Raw genomic sequence first — 25,639 nt, 5'->3', positions numbered from 1 at the left:
CAGGAAAAAGAAAACACCACTGAAGTATAAAAAAATTCTGCTGAGATGGTGATTGACTTAGATACTCACATACATGTTTTTCTGAGGAAATTTCCCTGGAAAAATGTAGCACTAAACTTATTTCTGTCTTTTACTTGCTATCAGATAAAGATTTTTTGAAAGGCATCTTAAAATCTGATACACTGGGAAATGTCATCTTACACTGAAAGGGAAAATTCAGGATAACATTATTGAGGGGTTATCAAAAGGCAAAGTTGCTTATATGTTTTAAAGGTAGAGTCAAATATCCTCGACATATAAGGAGAGCAAACCTGGTTTGTTCAGCCTTGAGAAAAGAAGGCTTTCGGGACACTTTATTTACCATGTTCCAGTACTTAAAGGGTGGGCTCCCAAGAAGATGGAGACCCCCTATTTACAAGGAGGCACATGGAAAAGACAAGGGGTCATGGGCACAAGTTGCTCCTGGGGAGATTCCAATTGGACACAAGAGGTAAATTTTTCACCATGAGGACAATCAAACAATGGAATAGTCTCCCAAGGGAAGTGGTAGATTCCCCCACATTGGAAAGTCTTAAGCCTCAGCTTGACAGGGTGCTGAGCCATCATCTCATATAAGCTATAGGAGTACCTCGAAAGGTTGGACCAGATGATCCTTGAGGTCTCTTCCAGCCTGGCATTCTATGAATAGATGAAAGGAGAGGCTGAATATTTCCAGCTGTGGATTCCAGTCTGAATGACAGTGGATTTTTTACTATACCTTTGTGTTGCACTTAGAACAAAACAAGCATTGCTTACCTGTTCTAAGCCAAGAACCTCACTGCTAGGTGACCCCTCTTAATTCCCAGATATTTTCCATTCTGGAAAAACAAGAGAAGAGAAAGGTGTCTGTGTGCTGAACAGCAGAGCACAGGAAAATACGTGGTTAGAGTGAAGGAATCCTGTTCAGTTGAGGTGCTGAGTCAGCATCTAATTCAAGGGGCTGCTACTATGATTGTTTGTAGTTCTGCAGTCCTGGTAGCACAGGAACTAATCTACTCCAACAGTATTGACTTCTTTGAATGGAGCAATTAGAAACCACATGTGTGCATTTAGTACTGTCATGCTATGGTGTTAATACTGATCATTCAGGAGTACTGTATTACTTCACTGTATGTCACTCATCCACACGTGGAAGTGGCAATAAAAAGCAGAACCTAAGTAGCTGACACTAACATTGTGGCCTGATTCACCCCCTGGGTGAACTGCCAAACAGCTTGTGAAACACATTCAACTCAGAGGCAGGTTGGTAACTGAAAACACTGACTGCTGGTGTGTATAAATATGTAAGAGTGGAATTGGTGTGTGTTGAGCAGAAGTTCCTCTGGAGCCTCAGCACAACCAGAGCCTGCCTATGGTCAGCCCTGGCCAGGGGAGGGGTGCTGGGCTCTGTTGGGAGCCCCTCCTATCTCCAGGCAGCTCCAGGACACCCCTGCCTCCTGCTCTGCCCCTGCTGCCCTTTGCACAGGGAGCCAGACTGTCCCTGCACACAGGGGCTGCCAGGATGAACTCTCAGCCTGAACTCTGTGGCTGAAGCAGCCAAGGAAGTTTTATAATTTATTTCAATGTTTAGGCTGGGGGAGGCTGCCTTGTCCCCTGCAGTTTTGACTGGGACTGATGATAACCCTGGAAGATGTTCCCCAACTTATATCCAGGTCACTGACAATGCTAACTAGCAAAGCTGTGAAACCCACTTCTTTTTTCTAGCCATCATAGCTAATGTCCATCTTGAGAAGGGATATTACATTAGATGACAGGCCAAATTGTGGTAGAATAACATGAAATGAATAGGAATTCTTTCAGACCTTCAAAAGGCAGTTGTGTTAACTTAAAAAGGAAAAAAAATCCAATTGAACATAACTGGATGTGTCCTCTTTAAACCAGCACTGCTCACAACTGCAAATCTCTTTCTTCAGGTTAGGAAGTATAGCCTAATACCAGTGAACATGGTTAGGACTTCCATGTGAGAGGGCAGCCAAAGGCAGGATTAAGAATTGCCAAATGAGGTAGGGTGGTAAATTGAAAATTCAGAGCCATTTCCAATAGAGCAAGTCAGTTGCTTGGGCTGACAGACTGGGGGTGAAAAGGGAGAGAGTAAAAAAAAACCAACATCATACTTAATCAGAGATACTTTTTTCAAAAGCATCCAGTGTAGGTTATTTCCTTTGGCCTGTCATCTCTAAATGAAATCTGAGATGTGTTGGGACATGCATTGAGGCAATCTGAGCTGCCTTAGATGTTCTTTTCTTAACTGGGAAATAGAGAAGAGCTCAGGTAATGTCCCCTGAGCAGTACAGCACAGCAGAGAGCACCTCAGTCCAGGCCCAGCACCACACAGGTGCTCTGAGGCTTCCAAGGCAAACCAAGGCAGCTAGAGCTCTGCATGCCCATGTGGCCTCATCAACAATGCCTAACCCACCTTCCCCCAGGTTGTTTCCAGCAGCACTGGTAGGAGTTTCAGCAGTGTTAACATTGTTAGTTGTCCATGGAAGGGATTGCAAATGGATTGCTTACTGTGGAAGGATGTCTGAGAGCTGTGCACTAACTTTTAACAGTATTTATAATAAAGCAAGGTTCTAAAATCAAAGAAAACCTTGGACTTTAGACCTTGCTATAGGACTTTACACATCCACTAAACCAGTAAATAAACATATTGTTTTCCATTAGTATTCATAGCATGTAGAGTTTATACAATTACACAAAAGACACTGTTGTCCCATCATATTCCATGATGCCCTCCTTTTAAAATGACCTTATTCCTGTGCTATCTTGAGTGAGGTGTGGGGACAGCTGAAAACAAAACTCCAGTGATACTTTTTTCATACCCTTTCACTGATGTCAACAGAGAAGCTGTCATGGGCTTCAGCAGGCTCTGGCTTCTTGATATCACGCTTCGGTGCCAGGAACAAGTGCCAGGGCATTCTTCTTATTTGTAGAATGTTGAAGATTTCTGTCGGAACTAAAACCAGGAGCTTCATGCTTGGTAGTTCTTGACCCATCACATCTTTATCTTTTTTCAGTAAATCACAAAATTGTTCTTTAACAAAAGGACAGTAACCATGATTGGACCATAGAAAAAGTAATCATCCTACTGCAGGACATATTTTAGTTGTTTATAATATTATTTTTCAACTTAAAAATATTATTTTCAGTGTTATCAAATTACCAGCAGAGAAAGGCTGTTACGTACCAGTTATGCTATTTCTTATCTAAACAGTTCTTTTACCTTCCCAGACATAATTCAAGAGCAAATTTGATTGACATAGTAATAATTTTATAGATAATAAAGTGTGACCTTTTATTGGGAGAAATTTCACTTTTGAAAGGAGTTTTTGGAATGAGTATCCTAATTTTCTCTGTACTTTTGATTTCATTAAAGGTCAAGGTAGTGCCTTTGGAATTTAAAAAACTTTTTATTAAAGACTTATGTGGACATAGAATCTCTGGTCTATTAGAGAAGAAATTACACACTGGTAGGAAATATCATGAAGCAGAGTTAACACATTAAACTTTCATGAACTGTGTTTAATCTGAGAATGAGCTCATAATAGGACAGAGTCAGGTTTATGCAACCTTGGAAAACATCAGAGCTTTCATTTGATTAATAAAGCCACCAATAATGGTGATGACTTTATTTCCTCAATTTAGCATTCTGATCACTAAAATCAATGCAGTATCACAGGCATCCAGTGCAATTATTTGGAATATGTTTGTAAAATACACAGATGGTAAATACAGACATGCTTGGAACAGACCTTCCAAATTTGCTGCATGGCCACATTGTAGTCTCATCCTACAGATTCTATTACACACTGGAGGGTTTGGGATGACGATTGTAAAGGCAAATATCTGTGGGTTTTTCTCATAAAGTCAGTCATGCCAAAACTCTCCAGGAAGGGCCTTTTTTTTTTTCCCCTGTATTCCGAGAGTTTGAGTCACAATTTAGAAAAAGGGAGGAGGAAAACATGAAAATTTTTTAGGTGAAGCTGAAAAATATCTGGAAAATGTGAAATCTAAAGAAGGTCAAATTGTTTTCTCCATTTCCTTTAAGAGGGATGAATAATAAAATATATCCAGATTTACCTTAGTTATGCAATAATGACTTGTGTTATTGCATGATACCCTAGTTAATGTCCCCAGCTTTTTCTGCCTCTTTAGAAGGAAAGCTTGGGTTACCTTTGTTTGCCTGATACATGGATACATGCTGCTGAAGTGTGCCAGCTGCTGGTGACAAGTGATGAAAAACTAGTCCCAGCCTTGCTGATTAGGTTAAATGCAGTTTTCAAGCTCACTTCTCTCATGCCAGCCTGGTGGAGTACCACCCACACAAAGCCAGAGAGCAACGTTCTCCCACTGAGATAGGTACTCTCACCCAGTGTACATGTGCCTCCTTCCCATCTGACACTCTCATCACCAGGGAACTACTGAGACAAAAATTGAGAAAGTAAGCTCTTTTACTATATTAAATATAGAGGAAGAAAATGTCATTAAAAACCCAGTATCTCTTCCAGATGTTAAAAATACTCAGAGATGGAGTTAAGGATTCAAAAATGTAACTGATGTAGCTTGAAATGCACTAAATGACAGTGAGCACTGCTTCCTACAGCAATATTGCACAAGTGAAAAATAACTGTTTTCCTTCCTGAGGTGGTTTGCTCCCTACATGGCATCACCATCCCAGTGTCTGACACTGCCAGCATTCGCATGGCAGCCACCCTGAGTCACAGGCAGGGTGTCCAACAGGAGCTTGAGCTGCTGGACATCAGTTTCAGGAGCAGTAACCTGTACTTAATGGAGTGTATGTATTTGAGCAAGGTGAAGGTTGGAGGACATTAAAAAGGTGTGATTCTAGATTGGAGTCATTTCAGTGTGTGCCTGGAGCTCCACTGGCCAGTTTAGAAAAAAACCAACAACTTGGAGATTGGTTCTGTGGCTGTGGGCAGCTGCAGGTGTCTGCAGTAGGGAGCTGAGCTTTTCACTGCTGCACATGCAAAGCAAAATGAGGAAGAACTGAGTAAAGGTCTAGTTTTCACTTTTTTTCCTTGTTTACAAGGACCAGCTGAACTACACCCAAGCAATTTCAAATCCCATTTATTGCACAAGTCTCGATAACTCCTAATCATTAAAAAGAAAAATTATCATTCTGTACTATGGGTAATGAACAGGAACAGACAAGGTCTAGAAAAAACAGGAGTAATGGAGAGATGTGTAACAATTTGCAATTAGAACTTTTCCTTACATGTATCCAACCTGTCTTCTTGCTTCGTGATGGACATAATTAAATTACCATAGATTGATCCTACCTAAACCACGTTATTTTTGAAGAAATCAGGCAATTAGTTGCCATGGCAACCCAATTAAGCCAGTTTTAAACCCCTTATCTTAATTGCTGTATTAATTGAGAAGAGAAAATAAATTAAATACTCATCCTTTTTTTCGCCATCTTAAATTTCAGTAAAATATGAATTGCACACAAAATATTGTTTTAATTTGTCATCACGGACTCATGATTAGAAGAAGGAATGAGAATGCTGAAAACAGTATTTAAGACGGATGGCGTGTGTCAGGAGCAATTTGTTATGCTGAAAGAGCTGTGCTCTTTTGAAATGTAATTACTCAAAAATAGGATCTGCATATATTATTATCTGAGCGAATGACTGAAGGTTTGTAACTTTTAAAGACTGTTTTATAAATTTTGAAAAGCATCTCTAGGCCAATACATGCAGAAAATGCATAAGAAATTTCATCATCGGAGATGTTTGGGACCCCATTTATAGAAAATGTCAGCACGTGGCATTTATGAATCCAGTGTTCAAATGTCTCACATTCCTGCAGCACACCCAAATCTTGGCATCTTCCCACTCTATTGGTTCCGTTTACATTGTCTGAGATATTAATATAGTTCAGCTTGAACACAAAATGTAAATGGAACACGTCTGTCTGGATGGGATTTTTTGCCTGCAGGGAGGGTACCTGCTGCCAGATCCCCCAGTATACACACACTTGCTGATTAGAAAAACAGCATATGGAAGGGAAAAAAAAAAGCACATGAGGAAGAAGACAGAAACTGGTGTTTAGATTTTCCTAGCAGTATCATTAGAAAGCATGAAGCTTTATATCTCCCAGCCCAGGGTTGAAGCACAGTAGTGTAAAGAGAGATGATGTTACTCAGCCTGGCCATGTACTGCAGAGTCTGGTTGCATAGCTCCCTCCAAACAATTTGAGCACTTCTGTCATGGTCTTTTCATTCTCTGTTCTCCTTTCTTGCTATATTCTCCTTCGGGCAAATGTGATGCTGAAACAGGAGAAATTGGTGAAAAATGCATATCCAAGGAGAGCAGTCCCACATTTCACAGGAAAATGAAAGAAAGTCTGTAGGCATCATTGCCGTTCCCAATTGACCCCAATATGACTATGATTCAAATGTAGTTTATCCAAGTTTTAAGAGATAAGGCTTTATTCACTATGGTTAGAGAAAAGGTAATTGTGCCAGAAATTATCAAACCCACGTTCTCAAAGTTGGTTGCTTGTTTGTTTTTTCCTGCTCAAATATGAAGAAGAATTGTTCTTATTATAATTGCTCACTCATTTGGTGTCGATGTAACTTTGTTAGCCAGCAAAAAAAGTAGAAGCAGGGGAAAAAAGTTGGAATTGAGCTTTCTGGGTTGCATAGGGGATAGTACAAGTGGATTAAAAACTGCTACTCAATGGTAAACCATAAATATTCTAGTAAAATTTAGAATAAATTCATTTCTACTCTGTCAGCTTGAAAGGAAATCCATACAGCAATGGATACCCTACTGCTTCCTCTAGGTGTTAAATGACCTTGTCATTTCTGCATCATGGCATAGAAGGGCAGAGATAATATGTATTAATTTGATGGTGCTGGAAGCTTAATTTAATAAGAAGAAATGTGTAGAGAAGTCTTTTTACCATTCATAATGGCATGTGGAAAGGGACAGTTCATGCTCCACTCTTCCTAAAAACTGTTCTGGCTTCCAGCAATGCTGTGGCTTTGATCTGTGTGGCAGCTGGTTTCTCTAGACGGGTTGATTTTTCTTCTTTGGAAATTTGATAAATATTGCCAGAATCCAAGGTCTCTGAAGTATAAGAGTTCAAATTAAATTTCTTTTTTTCTTATTTGTTTCTAATTAGATTTTGTCAAGGCATTTCCATAAATATTGCTTTGCTGTAATGACCAAGTTACAAACCATTAGAGTTCTAAATAGAGAATATTTCCTACCTTTTAGCTTTTGATACCATTAAGTGAACTTTCTAAATATAAGTGGAAATGTGTGGTCTCGTTGTCTCCCAGTCTTAACACATTTCGATTTGTGTGTCTGGCATTTCTCTTGTTAGTTGATTGTCAATGTTTTAGCTGTGTCACCAAACAAATGACATTATTTCCATCTGATTTATTCTGATTTGCTCATTTTCACATAGCATGTGGAAATGTACTTTTTGTGTGTTTGATCATCCTTGTACTCCCTTGTGCAACTTGTTCTACATGCCAAGTTTGGTGTCAAAGAAAAAAAAAATTCAAACTAGAAGGGAAAATATTTATTGAGGATTTTTTGTTGGTGTTCACAAATTAAATGAAATTTTATTTACCCAGAGAAATACTGTTGTTATGTACAATCTGATTAGTTTGTTACAGTCTTAAAAAATATTTTAAATGCCCAATTCTAAAGGAGAAAAAAATACAAAAGTACAGCTCAGGTATTCCAAAGAGGTATTTAAAAATTTCAGATCTCAGAAAACTCAAGGTAGGATGGACAGCATCAGTTTAATTGTTTGACTTTGGGTGGTCTGTTGACCAAAAAATATGATTTTATGTTTTAAGCAGCCACGTTCAAGCAATTATTTTACTTGTGTATGTTTTTAAGATCCTTTCCACTGCTTTATGGAGTATGCATCTTCATTTTCAAGGACAATCTAAACTCACCATCATCTCAGATGTCCAAATCTGTTAATTTTCTAAATTTTGAATATGTTTTTGAATGCTTGGAAAATATAACCAGGGTCATTTAGGCTAATCTTGAGATTTGGTGCAAATTGCAAAGGGAAAGCTGGTAAAAATTATTAAATTCTCAGGACTTTTTTCTCTTTGAGATGCATTTAAACTCCTCCATTTTGAACCTGATCTACCAATTTTAGAAGATGTTTCTGACCAGCTTCTTAGGCACAGGCTGGCACTTCAGTGTAGTTGAACAGCTACTGTTAACTACCTTCATGCTCAGTTCTACTCCTAAAATAGAACATGGTAACTGTTGGGATTCCATCATTTAAGTACCTAAATTGGTTTTTTGCCTGTTGGTATCATTGATAGAGCCCAGTTAGTGGAAAAAAACCACTAGGGAGTGTGGAAATACCAGGATGCCATGGCCCAGATACCAGCATAGCCAGTGTTGTGTTCCCCAAGGTTTCCTTAGCAGTGAGGGGAAAAACTGTATTAACTCAAAATGCTCCGTGGAAGTCACACTTTGAGTTAAAACATATAAACAACTTCCATATTGATGACTTGAGGCTACATAGTTATTACCTTCTACATTTACTATTGTAAAGCTTCTGTAGATATGCCAGCACAAGATGTGCTGAGACACTGAGACATGACTGTGCACCCCCTAATGCAGTGGATCCTTCTATCAGTCTTTTATGATGCTACAGTAGGAAGGCAAGATAGGACACAGGTGTGTTCACATCGTGCAAAGAGGTGGGTGTTGTGTGGGCACACTACGAGTTTTTCTTTGGTTACCTCCAAAATTTAAGTCCTTAACTTTCACTGACTTTTTAGGGGTGTTTGGTTTCTTACTGTGCAAGATGCAAGACCTATCAGAAAATCTCACCTGCTGTGTGGCAATTCCTAACTCTGTATGTATAAATGAAAGCTGTTGATATTTGAATGTTCTGATTAGGAATGTCTTAATTCAGTTTCAAAGCAGTCCAGATACTGTCTTTAATTTCACGGAGCACAGCTCAGCCACATTAGATATCTGTACACAACAGCATCACATTTTTGTAAAAAAAACTAGGAAGTGGAACATGAAATGGCTCTTCATGTCCATAAAAATGTTATGCTCAGATTAAATGCATCATCAGCCACTCAACCATATGATTGCTTGTTAGACATGCCATTTTATGCAAGTCTTGATACTTAAGAGAAATGTCAGCTTAGTCCATGGCTATCATTGTGCATAATTGGTATCTTTTAAGAAACTAACTACCTGATTGGCAGTCTCACTTGAAAAGTTAGATGTCTAAATGCCATCCTGGCTCCTATGGGAACTTTTTGGACCAAAACTGAATGCCAGTTTTCAAATTCCTTGGCTGTGTATTTCTGTAGAGGGGCTTATAATTTAAAATTTTACCCTAATAATTCTAATATGATTCCTCATGGCTTTTCATTAAAATTCAAGTGCAGAGAAGCATTCCAAGTATCCCTCTCTACAATATTTCTTTTGAAACTTTTTTTTTTTTTTTTTTAAATGAAGGTAGCAACATGTTTATTTATGCTACATCTCCTGGTAACTGTCCCTGGAATCACAGATTCTAGTTCCCAGACTACAGACCCCATCCTATTCTATGGTACTCTCTAACTGATGAAATAAAATTGCTTCTGTTCATCTAGTTTTCACTTGTAGCACCTTAGAACTACCTGAGGACTGCTATTAGAAGCTTTGTGTGCAGTTTAATGGCAGGATCTGAATGCATGCCCAGTCCTGATCCAGTTCAGACAATTGTATCATGCATTTCCAGTTGCAGCATGTTCTAAGAGGAATCTGTACTTTCTTAGTGTTGCTGATCAAAGTTCCAGTCCCACAGACCTTAACTAACTTGAAAGATCTTACTTACATTTCACTCTCTTTGAAGATTACTTGTTAAGGTTCTCATCTTGCCCTAGGTTATTAAACTCAGGATTCCATAGCAAGCTTTCACCTTCAGTATTCAATTAGCCACCCCTCAGTCTCTGGTTTAGTGGCTTTTACCCACGTGAGTAATGCTTGTTTCATTCATGTGTTTGCCACAGTATATTCACAGCTGTGCCATTTTGGGGAGCCTTAGGAGGAATTTGGAATTATCTCTGTCCCAAAAGGTTCTGAAGGCACCTAAAGGCTGAAAGTGTTCCGTCTCAGGAGAAATGACCAGTTCAGTTACAAAAATGGAGCTGAGCTCTTTTGAAAATCTGCTCCCAGGGGTTGTTTGACAGAGTTCTTACTGTCTTGGTTTACCTGTTAATTCTTCTCTCAGCTGCAAGGCTTTACAATACAAATTAAGAGAAGTTTTATTTCAGAATTAAAATGTGCTATGGAAATCTTTCATTTCAAAACCAAAGCTGTCTGAAGATCATGGATTTTTGGATTATTTCAGACACAATTTATAAAAGTGATATAATCCCAATGGATATGTTATGACCATTTTTCCTTGATTCATCTGTTGTATTTTTTATGACATGTGTGTAACAAGCTTCAGTTTATGACCTTGACATTTGTTGTTTTTCATCTGGAGGTCTTCATAAATCACCAGAAAATTTTGTTTAAATCATTATAAATAAACCAACCAGAGAAAAAGTCATTGAAAGGGACAGAAGCAATTTCCTTTCTCTCTATTTGTGAGTAATAGTTGAATGGCCCATAAGCCACACAAAGATAGTGAAACATGAGCATGGCAGAGAAAATGCTGCCATATCTGCATTTGACAAAATAACAGTACATTCACAATGCTGTTGGCTTCTTAATTTCAAAAGGCAGATTTTAATATTACTGACTTCAGAGGAAGATAAGAAAGGCAGTGCATAAGACATTATCAGTCCCATGTGGAAATAATGCATTTAAAATTAAAGACAGCAGTTTAATTAAGTGCATGAAAGGCTGTCTTTTATGATCATATTTCAAATACTCAAATGTCTTTTCATCCATTCTGCCGTATGACTTTACTTAATAATATATCAAGAACCCAAAATGTATTGGAGTCTTTCTGCAAATTCAATTAGTCCAATAAAAAGTGAAAAATAATTTCTTTTTCATTAAAAAGAACTCAACCCTAACCCTTCTGATGACACAGTGCAAGATTGAGGAGTGGGGAGAAGCTATAGAACTGTGAAAATTCTGCCTTTGTTACCCATTTCTGTGTGCATGAAACAGATGAAGTGTCACCATTAGGAACATTTGTTATTGAAAGGACTAATTGCCTTCTGCTCCAGCTAGTAGTTTATCAGATCCAGACCACAGGGTATTTACTTCTCCCTTAGGATGCACTCACAGTGAAGCAATAAACCCAGAGTTTATTGGGCTGCTATAGGCAGGGTAATTATGCTAAAGTGTACCTCTTTAGGTGCTAAACTTCAAACGACCATGACACATTGCACTAGTGCTTAACAGGTTAAGTGCAACCTCTTGAATCCTTTCTACCTGCTAAGGGAAGTGCAGAGATCATAGATCTTGATTACTTAGACCAGAAAAACGAGTAACACAACTCAGAAGTGCAGCATTGGAAATGAGAAATGATTAAGCATGGTGTATGATGAGGGAAGCACTGTGCATAGAGAAAACTTGGAGTTCAGCTAAAATGGGATGGCAAAGGGATATTAAGCTTTGGACTGAAAGCAGTAGCTTACTGGCTCAGCCATGGCACACATCTGTAGTGACTGAAAGTTATTACCTCTTGTCAGCTCCTCTCTGACCTCTGTGAAATGAGGTGCTAGTGTCAGTCTGGCTCTCAGTGGGCAGACATCTCCTTTACAAACACTTGCAGTGCCAAGGCTGGTTTGTCAGTCATAGCCTTGGCACAAAGGCTTGTCACAGTACCATGTGAATAAACAACACCCTCACCTCTGAAGCTGGCTCCTCCAGGTCAGGGCTGAGGCAGGCTGGCAAGTAATTTCAGAAAGCTTGAAACTCCACTGCTAACACAGGGTGGCTCTGGGTAAATAAAATATGTAATTTTCTTGGGTTGCAAGTTGACAGGCTTCACTTCTGCTGACATAACTAAACGTGGCCCTCAGGGTTGTTGGGGAATGATCTGGTCCAGTTCTGTATGTAGGCACTCACCATACAAGCTGATTTCTCACTGCTGTCATTTTTCCTCTCACTTGCCTTGTTCTTGACTGTTTTATACCATGCTGTCTATCTAGAGGATGTTTCCTACTATGTTTCTCTCAGTATGTGTTTATGAACAGATTCTTCTCCAGGTATCTATTAATGTCCTCATCTCACTGTAGCTTCAAAACATTCCTCTCCCAGAGGTTTCCTTACAATAATTACCCATACTGTAGAGAATCAGACAAGCTGCATTCTGAAAATACAACAACAAATTCACAACAGTTGACTCTGCATTTTTTTATGCAATAATTTTCATATAACAGAGGTAAGAACTATAAGAATTATTTTCTTTTGCAAGCATGCAGGTACAAGTGTTTTTGGAAGTATGATTTAATAAACATATGTTTGCTTTTTCATATAGGTAACCCTCCTGCTACAGGTACAGGAACTTTACACATCACCTTGGAGGATGTCAATGACAACATCCCAGCCCTTTATCCAACACTGGCAAAAGTTTGTGAGGATGCAAAAGATCTCAGGGTAGTGGTACTAGGAGCATCAGACAAAGATCTTCATCCCAACACAGATCCATTCAAATTTGAACTGAGTAAGCAATCGGGCCCAGAGAAATTGTGGAGAATCACCAAACTTAACAGTAAGTCTACTGCTTTTTTTCTTATGCGTTTGGTCCTCCCACCTCTACATCCCAATGTACTCACCCTGAGGCTGCCCGAGTGTCAATTCAAGAGCAGTTGTGCATGAAAGTCTTGCAGGATGGACCCAGTGCTGCTGCTTTACACTGTGCTGGTTTTGCTCAGGCCACATGCCTGGAATCTGAACCTCTTTCTTCTTGTTATGTTGACCAATTTTTTCTCTTTTAACTTTAGCTACTAATGACTTACAATGTTGTAAATGTTACCATGTTACATGTCATGGAATTTGTTTGCATGGGATGCACCAGGCTTTGCTATAGGACAGCATGAAAGTTTTGCATGGCCTTTAGCAATGCACTTGAAAAAATTCCTAATTTTTTGTATTTGAACTCTTCACAAATAAAATACCCAGCTGCACTGGGACCATACACTGTTGCTAAGAGGATCAAGGCACATGCTCTGCAAGTGCAGATGGTTTGTATGACAAATTATGGACAGAAAGTAATAAGTTTTTTATTAATGTAGATTACTTCTGTTTGTTTTCTAGCACGTATTCTTTGTCACTATCAAATATTTTAGCAGTTGATTTCATGTTCTTAGGAGAAAACTAAGGTGGAGGTAAAGACTGTACCTGCCTGCAGGACAAAGTGGAGGAGTAATTTTCTTTGCTGCTCTCCAGACATCAAACCACTGCTCAGTGAAACCCCTAAAAGAGTTAGCACACTCACCTGGGTACCAGTAGCTGTTATGACCCACTGTGCTCGGGTGGAGCAGTCCTGTGGGTCTGAGGGGCTGTACATCCCTTCACCACCTCCTCAGGCAAACTGGGGAAACAGTTAAGCAGCTTTGCCTGTACTTTCTTGCAACAAGGTTTTTTCCTTTGGCAAACAGATATATTCTTCCCTCTTGTGTTGGTTTGGGGATGATGTGCCTTAGCACTTCATTAATGTATTAGTTTCCACAGGCAAATTCTGCCAATAATTTGCTGACCAAACAATGTATTTAAACAAAAGGGGCTCTTAAGTCCTTCTGGTGGGGTTTGGAATATGTCTGCAATTAGATCTCAGCCCGTGGAATAATTTCTTAAACTGCCTCTTCTTACCTTCAATTATTTAATCTTTTCCTTAGGTTGTTCCCATTTTTATTCTTCATTTTCATCAGTAACTGTGGCATGTTTACAGATTGTTCTCCCCTTCCAAACAACCACAATTTGGCTAATTCTCACCTTATCCTTTGCAGATACTCATGCACAGGTCATCCTGCTTCAAAACCTGAAAAAGGCCAATTACAACATCCCAATTTCAGTGACAGATTCTGGAAAACCACCTCTGACTAACAACACAGAACTGAAATTACAAGTGTGTTCCTGCAAGAAATCCAAAATGGACTGCAGTGCAACTGATGCCCTTCATATCAGCCTGACCCTCATCCTTCTTTCACTCTTCAGTTTATTTTGTAAGTCTTTTCCTGAACTGTAAATAATGAAGCATTATTTTAGCTGCTCATTTGTACATTGCATGCAAAACCTACCAAGGGAGAAATTTAATTCATACATTGGTAACATAATGCAGGAAGTTTGGATTGGTGTTTGGTTTGGTTTGGTTTTTTCCTGAGAAGTCGCTATAAGAAAGAGGGAGAGGAGAATTTTTTTCATGGTCAGAAAGCAGCAAGGAGTGCCTTGTTGTCAAATTAAGAAATAGAAGTAGTAATTTTAAGAGGAATCAGTGAGAATTAGAACTACTAAACTATAAACTCAGAAGTAGCCACTGTAGTAGCAGATTTGTGAGATGCTTTCTTTCATCTCTCTCTATTTGAATTCAATTCAAGAACAGAAACAGGAGATTAAAGGTGTTCTTGTAACAATAACTGTGCTGGGTCACCAGGAAAATGAGTACTGTCTGCTTCAATCTGTTCCTCTGTGCAAAGTGCACAAGCACCTGGAACATGAGGAACTTATTCAAGAGTCTGGGTTGGGAGGGCAGAGAGAAAGCTTTCTGAAAGAGACTTACAGAACTACTAATTTGAATTGGAAGGAGTAAAAAAATCACAGGATGGCTGAAGGGTAGGAATTCAAAACCATAGAATCCCAACATTTAACATAAGTGTGTCCTTGGCTCATCCTGTGACAGATTCCAGCAATTTTTTAATGTGTTGTTTTGAGTTCCTTATCTATTGTAAAGGAATAGCTGTATCCTATATCTGTAACAGTGAATCTGTTACTCAAGGATTATTACTGTCTTCTAATGTTAGTAAAATACATTGTACGGTGAATTAATATCTAGGCTGTGGTGAATATATTCCTGATGAGCTAAAATGTACCATGAGGCAGAGGCAGAGGTCAAGACAGACACAGCTTAGACATCTGAGGCTTGGTGTGTGCCTGATTACACATCTTGTCAGGTTTGTTTTTTTTAGAGTATATTACTTTTATCCCAAGAGGTTAACACGAAGGTCATTGTGAAAGGGCTAGAACTAGCTAATGTTTGTGATGCTCTTTGAAGATGAAAAGGACTATATAAATGCTGAGTGCAAATTCATGTCCTTTGTTCCAATCAGTGACATCTGAAGTCTTTCCATTGCCTTTGGTTCAATTATTTTGGGTTTAGTCTGCTGGAACTAAACACAGACTTCAGCTGTTAGAAGTAATAAGTTAAAAATATTTGACAGTACGTGACACTGTTGCATCAGTGATATAGTTCTAGGTATTGGAAGGTCCTTGAGTTGCTTTTAGTGACTACAGATCTTCTCTACCTGAACTCTGGGCAAAAAATAGGCCCTTGATATCTGCATGGTGCTCTGAAGGACAAAGGGATTCCCTCTTTTACTGTAAAAGCAGCACTGAGTAGTCTGTACACCATGAAATAATACAGACATGCTCACTGCAGCCTGGGTTCCCCCAGAGTGCTGCAAGAAGTATGGAGAGAGTTGCAAAGAGGAGTAAGATTATGCACACAATGTGCCAGTGTGGTGTTCTGGTCTGTTGTCTGAGCTGTAAAACTAAAACAAAGGGAAATAGTGGGTGAGTTGAAGGGAAGGAGAAGGAAAGTTCTCCCTCTTGGGACAGAGGCTGTTTTTATACACAGCTGTGTGTATCAGGAGAGACTAGATCCTTAACACAGGACCACATTTTTTTGCAAAAATTTGCTGCTATTCAGTCGTGTGGTTTGTGTTCAGCCAGACACACAGAGTGAGGCTGATACTCCATGTCTGGCACATCTACCTAATTGTGCTTCTGCAAAGCCAGCAAGCATAACAATGTTCATAACTACTTTCCTCAGGTGTAAATGACTAGATGGAGACATAAAAGAATGAGGCTGGGAGCCAGTTAAAATAATGTGGTTCTGTATTTGAACTGCTCCAAAATGTGCTGGTACCATTGCATTCCCCATTCCTTTTCACAGGTTTTTTTTTATAACTGCGATTAGTTTCATTGCAATGTTTTGTATAGCCAAAATATTTATCAGAGTAATCAAAGATTATGATGCCATAAAACCAAGTAGAACTTTAGTGCTTATTGAACAGATGAAATATCCTATTTCTAGTGGCAAGTTATGGGTTTAATTTTTGCAAAAGCCCTTACGTGGCTCACTTTGTTCCCAGTGTTGATGTTTTATGAGGCTCTTGTTCCTGGGAGGTAAATCCTTCAGTCAAATGAACTTTGTTATTCATGCCAAAGTATTTCTTTTTGTATTTGACATCTGGTGTGAGGATAGATAGGCCTCTGAAAGAGCTGCTCATGGTGCAAATGCCCTGCATGAATCTCCTCCCCATACAAAACATCTTGGCATTATCATTTAAATGGTGCAATTATTATCTATACTTAGAAGATGTGCCTCCTTTGTAAATCATGGAAGAAGTCATATGTGGTAGATTTCTGAAGGATCTGAGCATAGAACTGAAGAGCCTGATTAAAACTGTGATGCATGCAAAAAGCAGCAGTTTGGCCTATTCTGTAGCTGCCCTACTGTGCCCAGTATAGTGAGGGATAATGGGATGCAGACTGCAGAGTTGCCCAGAAGCTCTTGGAAAGGTAGAGATACTTGGAACCAGAAAAATGTAGTTCTTGTTAGTCAGAAATAGAAAACATAAGATGTCAAAGTGTGTGGGCAGATTGCTGGTTTTCCACAGGTGGAATTAAAAGACAGTCAATAGAGACTTGGTTGTAAAAAAGAGCATCTTTGCATGTTTTTACTTAGCCTAATGAATTACCACTGGGAATCACTGAAGCTGAGCTGGAAAGATGGATATTGGACAGGCACAGGGCTTTCCAAATTAAGTCTTACCTATCATTAATGCAGATACCATGTTTAAGATGAGAACTAGTATAGTGGCATCTTACCCTCTGTCACCTTTTCCTAGACACTAGTGGAGACAAGACAGGACCAACATGTTTAGATATACTTTAGAACTTTTAGGAATTCAATTGCATGCAGGTGACTGAGAAAACAAAATAAGCCAAAAAAGTAAAAGATAGAGATAAAAACCAAGTGTGTCTATATTGTCATATGACGTTGGTAACAAAGCTCCCCCAGGCCCTAAGGGAGACATACAAAGAACTACTCTAGCTGGCAGAACCAGGCTTTATATTAATTACAAATTATTTCTATTAATACTATTGTTTAAAGGAGTATTTGAATTCTGGACTTTTGACAATAATTATTTCACTTAATTGCATAATCATACAATGATAATTGCATTTCATATTTTCTTTTATATTCTACCAACATAAAAGACCAAGTTAGATTCAAATGTGTTGAATCAAGGGACTAAAAGAAGAACCAAAGGCACAATAGTCATGTTCTGAACAAGCAGAATTCAGAGCAATTCCATGAGCAGCTCAGTCACACTAGCACTAATGTTTTACTTCAATTTCCTTGTTAGAAAAAGATTCATGTTTAACATTTCATGTTGGGGGAAAACAAATTGATATTTTACTTGACTGTCAAACATTGATAAGACACTACTTTTTGTTAACCTGGCCTGTGGATTACATAGTTGTGAATTGAATTTAAACAAGAAAGTAATCCATTATTATGAACAGAAAGTAAGTTGAGAGACTGGGTGAAAATACTGCTTTGAAGAAATTAAATAAGCTGGAGGTCTCTACATTGCAATTAATTTGTTAAACTGAGGGTGAAAGGCCTCAGGTGTGTTGAAAAACAGAGACTTGCACAGATGTCTGTACTGTGATTGCAACAAAGCCTTAGAGATACCCTTGAATTTAACTACCTATTAATTCCCACTAACTTTTCCTGGTTTAATGCCTGCTGTCACCCACCATAATGCCTTTCTGATTAGAGGAATGCAGCTACAGGGTCAGTAGACAAACTGTCTTGTTGTTTTTTTTCCTCCTTGAAAAGTATATATTTGGTATTAAACTGTTATAAAAATTCAAGTTATATTAAACTGTTGGATTTGAATTTACCTGAGCACAGACAGTTGGAGTTAAAGCTGCAATGTTATCCTTCATCTAGTTCATTTTTCAAAGCAACAGAAGCATCTGTATCACTTGTGTAACCTGTTATTTGTGCAGCAACATCAAATGGCTGTGGGCTGAAGCCATGAATTCTTGAATGACACAAGACTAAGACAAATCATAGCAGGTTTCAAATGGAAAGGACCTTAAAGGTCATTGCTCTTTCCCTCACAAGTGTAGACTTGTTACCTGCAGATTCACAGTTTTCAGCCTTTATTGTGAGTTACTTGGCTTAGTTTTAGACAATCATGTAGTGCATTTTTTTCAGTGCTCAACTACTGTTTAGTTTTTACAGTGGGATTTTTTATTTTTGCCAAACAAAAAGTTCATCCCGGTTCCATACAGTTCCAAAGGGGAAGCTTCAGAGGAACCATTCCCAACAGGTGAATTTGCTACAAAGAACAGTTTTTGTTGTGTTTTGTTGTTTGGGTTTTGTGGGTTTTTTTCACCTTGTAGCATATTTTAATCTTCTCTTGCCATTTGCTACTTCTTGGAGCAGTGGCATTTAATGAAATAACTCCACACATCAAAACAGTTGTTCTTAGCATGACTAGGACATTTTGTAATATAATTTTTCCAATTTCTGAGAAGTAAAGTTTCCCTATATGCTTAGAATTTCAAAAGCTGCCAAGATGGGGTCGTTCTGCTGTGAAAGGGGGCCTCTGGGTTTGGGTTTTTTGCACTATTCTAATTTATGTTCTTGCATTAGAGTACATAATATGTAGGTATTAAAGCAGCAGGTAAAAAATGCTACCCAAGTAATTGGAAATTACTGACATTTAGTGAGTTCCAGTAGTATAAATCTCACTTCTTAAACCCAATAATAACAGCATCAATATCCACAATTATTCTAATCCTTATTATCTTTGTTACAAATGCTTTTGTCCATATCAACATCATTAATCTTGTTACTGGTAGATTATCAGTGATTATAGATGCATCCTCAAACGTGTGGGTGAGAAAAATCCCATTGTCTCCCTAAAGATTAGTTGATTTGTGTCCAGTAAGGAAAGGATGGTTTGGGGATTAAGGGCTTGCATTTTAATTGAGACAGTCTTAATTTGAATCTCGATTTTAATCCAGACCTCTGTGTCCAGGCTTCTAATCTCTCTGCAGGTGGACTCAGTCCTGCTATTTGTTGTGCAGCTGGCTTTGGGAGCCCACCTAAAGTTAATGGAGCTTGAAATGGCACAGAATGGAGACAGGATGTTTATCTACCCAGTCGTACAGACGTGACAAATGGAAATACCCTCCCATTGTACATAAGCATATTTAAAACGTACTTAATGACATTACATTTTATTGAGTCAATTAGGTAGGAAATGGCATTTTATGCACATTTTAAACCATCCAAACATGTTCCAGAGGTACAGACATGAAAAAATACAACAGGTTAGAAGATGTGTGTTTGGAATGCAAAAGAGAAAAATGTTATGAGCAAACACAGCTCCTTCCCTAAGAGCTGTAATATTGTTCCTGATGGTCATTCTGTAGACATGAAATGAACATTTAAAGAGATTGGTTTGATAGGCTGCTCAGTGTTGTGAATTCAAATGAATATTTTATATTTTCATTTTCTCAATAGTAATTGTTGATATATGTACTATTTTGTATTTCTTTTTACCTCTTAAAGTCACATAAATACTTAACTTCAGAGAGTTATCATCTGAATCGTTCTGGAGATGGCTAAGACTTAAACAGAAGCCCCATGGTGTATAGTGGCCATTAACGACAGAAAAAAATATTTGAGCTGGTCATTTATTCAGTCTAGAACTGAAGCTGTCATGCTTAACGAGTTCTTGGAAAATCAGGATGATATCAACATAGCCAAGCCTGTCCATTTTCTAATTTGATTTCTCCTCTTCCTTGGCTTCTAAGCATAAGAATACCCTCTCATTTTTAGTCTTGCTTAATAGGAGTTTTTTCAGATGTTTCTCTTAGTATTTCAAGCTGGGATTACTGCATACCAACATGTCAATGTGTCTGGACTACTTCTGTTCATGTTCTAGTTATTAAAAAGTGATCATAAATTAAGCTGTTCTGCTGTGGCAGATGAGATCTGTCTGCTTAAGGAGTTACACAGTGCTTTAAAAGGTTGCCTAGCTGTTTGCTACATTTGATGCCTTTCATTTTCAGCATAAATAGGAAAAATTAGGAGACATGTTCAATGCTACTATTTTAAAACTGTACTTACTTGTTTCACTTCCTGTATATTCTCAATTTATCAGATTAGAGCATGAAAAAATACACTTCCAGACTGCAGCAGTCACCTCTACAATTGTTTTGTTTTGAAAGGGCTGGAAAAGAAATGAAGCATTTATTCTTATTGGACAAATGAAGGTGACCTTGCTTTGGCAAAGTATCCAGCTAAAATTAATATCAGTTTAAAAAAAAAAAAAAAAAAGGACATTTTAGCTACTTTGTCCTAGAAACCACTACCACCTTTGTTTGAGAAGACAATACCAGGGTAGTCGAAAAAACAGTGACCACTAGATTTTGACACTTGCAGCAAAGCCTAGGCAGTGCTTTGGACCACTGAGAAGGTCACAGAAGAGTACAGCTATTAAATTATTATTTTACACCAAAGTGCAAAATAGTGCAATTTATAGGCACATGGTGCAAAAAATTGTGACAATTTTTTGGTGTTGGAAGCTACCCATGACAAATCAACCAGGTGAAGTACATGAAAAACATTTATGTTTTTCTAAGTTCTATGTGGAAGCTAAACTAAAAACTGTGTGTCTAATGAATGACCTTTTATAGATGGCAAACCCAGGAAAGAAGTACCTGGATGTTGATTAGCTGCCTAATCAGAAACATGGTTCTGAGCTCTTGGTGCTTTACCTCTCTAGCATTACTGAGGTTTCCGTAAAGTCCATGATGTAATGTAGGCTTTGAATTATGCAAAGATTAATGTAATATTTCAGATGAGAGGGTAATTGAAAGAAATCTGAAAGAAATGGAGCATGCATGAGTTGAACTGCAAACTCCAGCTGTGTCACCTCTCTTCTCTGTAAATGGGAATTAGAGGATGAACACATCTTCATTCCTTTACAGAGGGTCACTATGAAACTGAAACATCTTTAGTTTTTATGAGGTTTTTAACTGCAATTTAGTGTAACGGGGGATGAGTTCAGTCTCATAAAGAACACATTTTTCACTGATATGTAAACACGTTCAGAGAAAGCAAAGGCTGCATCATTAAAGCTAGAATGCCTGGGAAATGCCAAGGAGTTTTCCTGAGATCAGAAGTCCTTTTCCAAACAAGATTGTTTATTGTCTGATTAGAAGGATTCTGCTGGACTATGAGGTCTTGGCAACCTGAACCATAGTGAAAGAGGTTACATGCTGCCAGTTGCCTTTTTCCTAGGATGAGGCATTATGAAATCTTTGTCTTAGAGTTTATGCAATTTTTCTCCATTTTCCTCTATCCTATGGGTCAGCATAAGGAATAAACTTTAAATTAGCCCACTGTGAAATAAACACATAGCTATTATCATTTAAGTCAATATTATAAACAGCCTGTATTAGGTAGTTTGCCCCTTTTCTGAACCAATTCAGTGTCCAAAACCCCAATCAGATCTGTCCTCTGGACTTTGTCACCAACATCAACAACTCTTTTGACTTTCCAAACACAGTCCACATCAATAGGCTTTAGTGGGAGTAGAAATGGGGTCTTGTCCCATTTTACTTTCTACATCATGAATCTCCCCACTCCACGCTGCATTCTGAGACCTATATTCATGTAGCATTATTACAGTTCATACTGTTTGTACATTATATCCAGATAAACACATATAATGTTAGTTTTTCTTGACCAGCAAAAGCAAACATCCTCATCCAATGCCAACAGACTCCATCTATGCTAAAGAGTTGGGCTTTCTTATCTGAGATCCATTAGCCATACTAGTAATAATTCAGCCAGCAAGCACGTAAAAATAACCCTGCCTATTTCACTTATTTCTCTATTTGACTGTTATCCTAAGAGGAATGGGGCTTAATGCATCTCTTGAGCACTGAAGAGGTAGAGCAGAGGAGAACTGCAAGATGAAAATTGTGAAGACCACATTAGAGACTTCAGTGAGAGTGATTTCTGGAGACAGGAGTTATATATAGCTCTGCTAGCTTAATGCTGTTTGTGCATTCCCCAGATACCTGAGGGGAAGGAGGGGGTGATGAGGTAAGATCACTGGTGCACACACTGCCTGTGTGGCTCTCATGCCTGCAGCAAATTACTTGTTGTAGGTAGACAGAAGTCACATTGCAAACAACACATGGTGTGTAATAATTCCTAAGTGCTGAGACCAGCTATAGAGACATTGTTCCTAACAGCCAATGCAAAGAAAATAATTACTAGGTGTAATGATCATTAGTCTACAGATCTAAACCTGCCAGGCACAGACGTAGCAGGGCATTACATTCCTAAAAGAGACAGTTAGCACAGATCAGCAAATGTGCTCCCTGCACACATTATTTGCACATTTTGTGCTCGTGGTATTCCTGAAATACTAATATCTTCTATGTGCTGTCGCCAGCTGCAAACTTGAAATCATACGTGATAGAAAATATATAAGACTGGATTAAGAAAACTTAAAACAACCCAACCCCATCAAAGTCAGTGGATGAACACTAGAAGTCAGAAGTCTTTAGGTTAGCTGTTTTGAGATGGGACTCTAATAAGTAGACCCTAATAATTTGGCCCTGTATGTGTATTTCTGGAACTTCTGTTTGGTCTTTCTTTATGGGGCAAAAAAAGAGATGGAAAAATGCAAACAAGAAAACTAAAATTCTTATACAGAAAACAATATTGACCATTGGAAATCCAGCTGGGAGAACAGAGAGATTTTAAATATGGACTAGATGCTTATCAGATCCATAAAGAATTTATAATACAGCATTTCTGTTGATTTCAGTGTATCTGCTTTCTGTTGATTTTTGTATTAGGGAAGTTACTGACCAGAATGCTTGTCCAATAACAACTTCTAGTACTATATTAGAATATTTTTAGGAAGTAAATTTGTAACTGATAAGCCTTGATATTAACCACAGAAACTATATGTTAGACTAACTTCTCTATTGGACATTAACAATTTTGTGTGTAATAGAAAGAATGAAGACAGATTTGATTTCAAATATTCTTACTAAAATTACCAAAGAGGATTATCTACTGAAATTTTACAGCATGTAATTTTTAATGTTGAATCTGATTTTAAAAGCCCAATACTACTCCTTTAGCAGTCCCCCTTTCCAAAAGGCTCAAGGCATCATTAATGAGCAGAGGGGTATATACTATCCTTCCAAACTACATTTGGAATGATTCTTTTAACACAACTTCAGTTAAGGATGAGCTGAATTCATAGTAGTCTTGGCACCCTTTGCCAATGCCAAGATTCTGCAGATATGTCATGAAAAGCAGATGTTAAGGAGACACCATTTTGTGGATGCTTGCAGGGAGCTTCTCCTATCAGATGGGAAAACCTGGGGAAAAGGCCAAATAGGTTTCTTTGAAAACATGTCAGTGAAAGCTGCTATGATGGACTATGAATGAGAGGAAAACAAGGTCATGAAAGGATAATCCAAGGACATATGTACAGCAGGGAAAAGGCCACGAAGGAGTCTGAGTAACAGAGGTTTTGTCATAGTGGCAGACTAGGAAAATGCTCTGTACAGCAAAAGACTGAGCACAGTAACTTGCATTTGTCAAGGGCTGTGAAAAGATGTTGCAGAACTGCTGAGGAGAGCCTGGGTAGGAGATTTAGCTGTTTGAATGGCTTGGAAAGGCCCTTTGGGATGATGTGTGGAAAAAAAAAAAAAAAAATCTAGATGAAGACATTCCCTAAATACACAGACCTAGAAAGGAGATTCCTTGACAAAAACCTTCTCCAGTTTGTTTCTCTTTTTAGGTTTGAATAAGAGGGAGGATGATAGTGTTGTCCTGAGCAATCAAATGAAGAACTGGAAGGGAGTACTTTAGGGAAAAGATTTAAGTTTTAGCGGTGCAGAGCTGTCAGCTAAGCTGAGAAAAGGAATTAGAGCTAGAAGTCAACATTGCAGTCTAGATGGAAAAGCAGAAAAAAGAGTAAGATCTCTGAACTGTCAGCACTCAGTGACTGCTGAACATGTGTGAATGGTGTCACAGAGAAGGGGAAGAAATTATAGTGGTGCAATAAAGGTTTCCCCAGAAACCTGAGATGGAAGGAATGCAACAGAAGGACATGTTAGAAAAGTGATTAGAGAAATCATAGCAAAATGACAGGAGGAGATAATCACTGTAGCCAAGGGAAGCATCAGATTTCCTGGCATGGGATTAAATGGGACAAAGGCATCTGATAGGTCAGAAATGAGGAAGCTGAGAAGTAATTTCAGTAGGAAGTAAGTCTAAGCAGGGACTGTAGAGCTTTGCAATGAAAGGGAGAAGAGCTGGGGTCGTGCTTGAAGAGACAGGTGGGGTAACAGGGAGAATCAAAAGCATGCCTGTATTGTGACAGAGAGAAGTCATCTTTCAATAGATAAAAAACTACCATAGGAAAAAAAGTATGTTCATAATTAAAGCTGAACTAACTAGTTTTAATATATAGTTTGCTCAGAAAAGGCAAGGTGTATGACAAGGTAGTAACATTCATTATATCTGTCAATATGATGTAAAATATACAAGCTTTTCTTCAGCTCTGCACATAATTCTACATATATTGCCCTTTGTTTACAAGCTGTTGGGGAAACAGTCACTCACTGCTTGAATTTATGTGATATTTATAAATTTTGTGCTGACAAATTCTTCTGGTGAAGTTTCAGCCTATGGATGGTACAGAAATTCAGTGCTACAGCTGCTGTTCATTCATCATACACAAGTGCCTGTCCTTAGCAGAAAGATCTCCAGGGATCTCCTAAAGATTCAGAGTAGCTTTGCCAATTCAAAAGCTGTTGTTATTTGAGTCAGGACTGAACAAATGTCCTTTAAAGACACTCAGCTTCATTGCGATCTGGAAATGCTTTTTTTCAGATAGACTGTGAGATCAGAGTCCTGAACTCTTCACTACTGCAGGAGATCAGGTTGTTTATGAGAATTTGGTCCTAGCTAGAATCCCTAATCCAAGCATATCCAAACTTTGGCAGTCATTGTCACAAATTTCTTATATCTCACCCTGGATCCTAATTTTGTGGCCAGATCTTTTCTTTAAACAGCACATGCCAAACAATTCCAAGTTCATCTTATTTGGAAATCTCAGGGATACTTCTCACTTCAGTGACCCCCACCCATCAGTCCCTCTATGGATTCTTACACTTCTTTAATTTGCTTTACTTGCCTTTGCTTAACAGAACTGAGGTCATGCTGCAGGGGAAAGGACAGGCTCTTGCATTCCATCCGGGTGCTTGCTTTGCTTCAGAACCCACTTGGACAGGCCTCGAGCTGGAAGAATTTAATATTGAAGTTAATT

The 25,639-nt window shown here is 38.4% G+C and overlaps 1 protein-coding gene across 2 annotated transcripts in view; it reads left to right on the top strand.

The window, feature by feature from the left end:
• CDH13 (cadherin 13) overlaps positions 1-25,639 on the top strand; it is a 424,829-nt gene that overhangs the window by 391,881 nt on the left and 7,309 nt on the right. The window contains exons 12-13 of one of the 2 annotated variants that reach the window (XM_051629562.1): positions 12,496-12,729; positions 13,967-14,182. In XM_051629562.1, coding sequence (XP_051485522.1) covers positions 12,496-12,729; positions 13,967-14,182 — 450 coding nt within the window. Of the gene's footprint in view, positions 1-12,495; positions 12,730-13,966; positions 14,206-25,639 lie in introns of those variants that run through there. The other variant, XM_051629561.1, reaches the window with a different exon arrangement.

This window comes from Apus apus, chromosome 11 (genome assembly GCF_020740795.1).
Source record: "Apus apus isolate bApuApu2 chromosome 11, bApuApu2.pri.cur, whole genome shotgun sequence".
Lineage (NCBI taxonomy): Eukaryota > Metazoa > Chordata > Aves > Apodiformes > Apodidae > Apus > Apus apus.
This window is presented reverse-complemented; position numbering and strand designations above follow the sequence as displayed.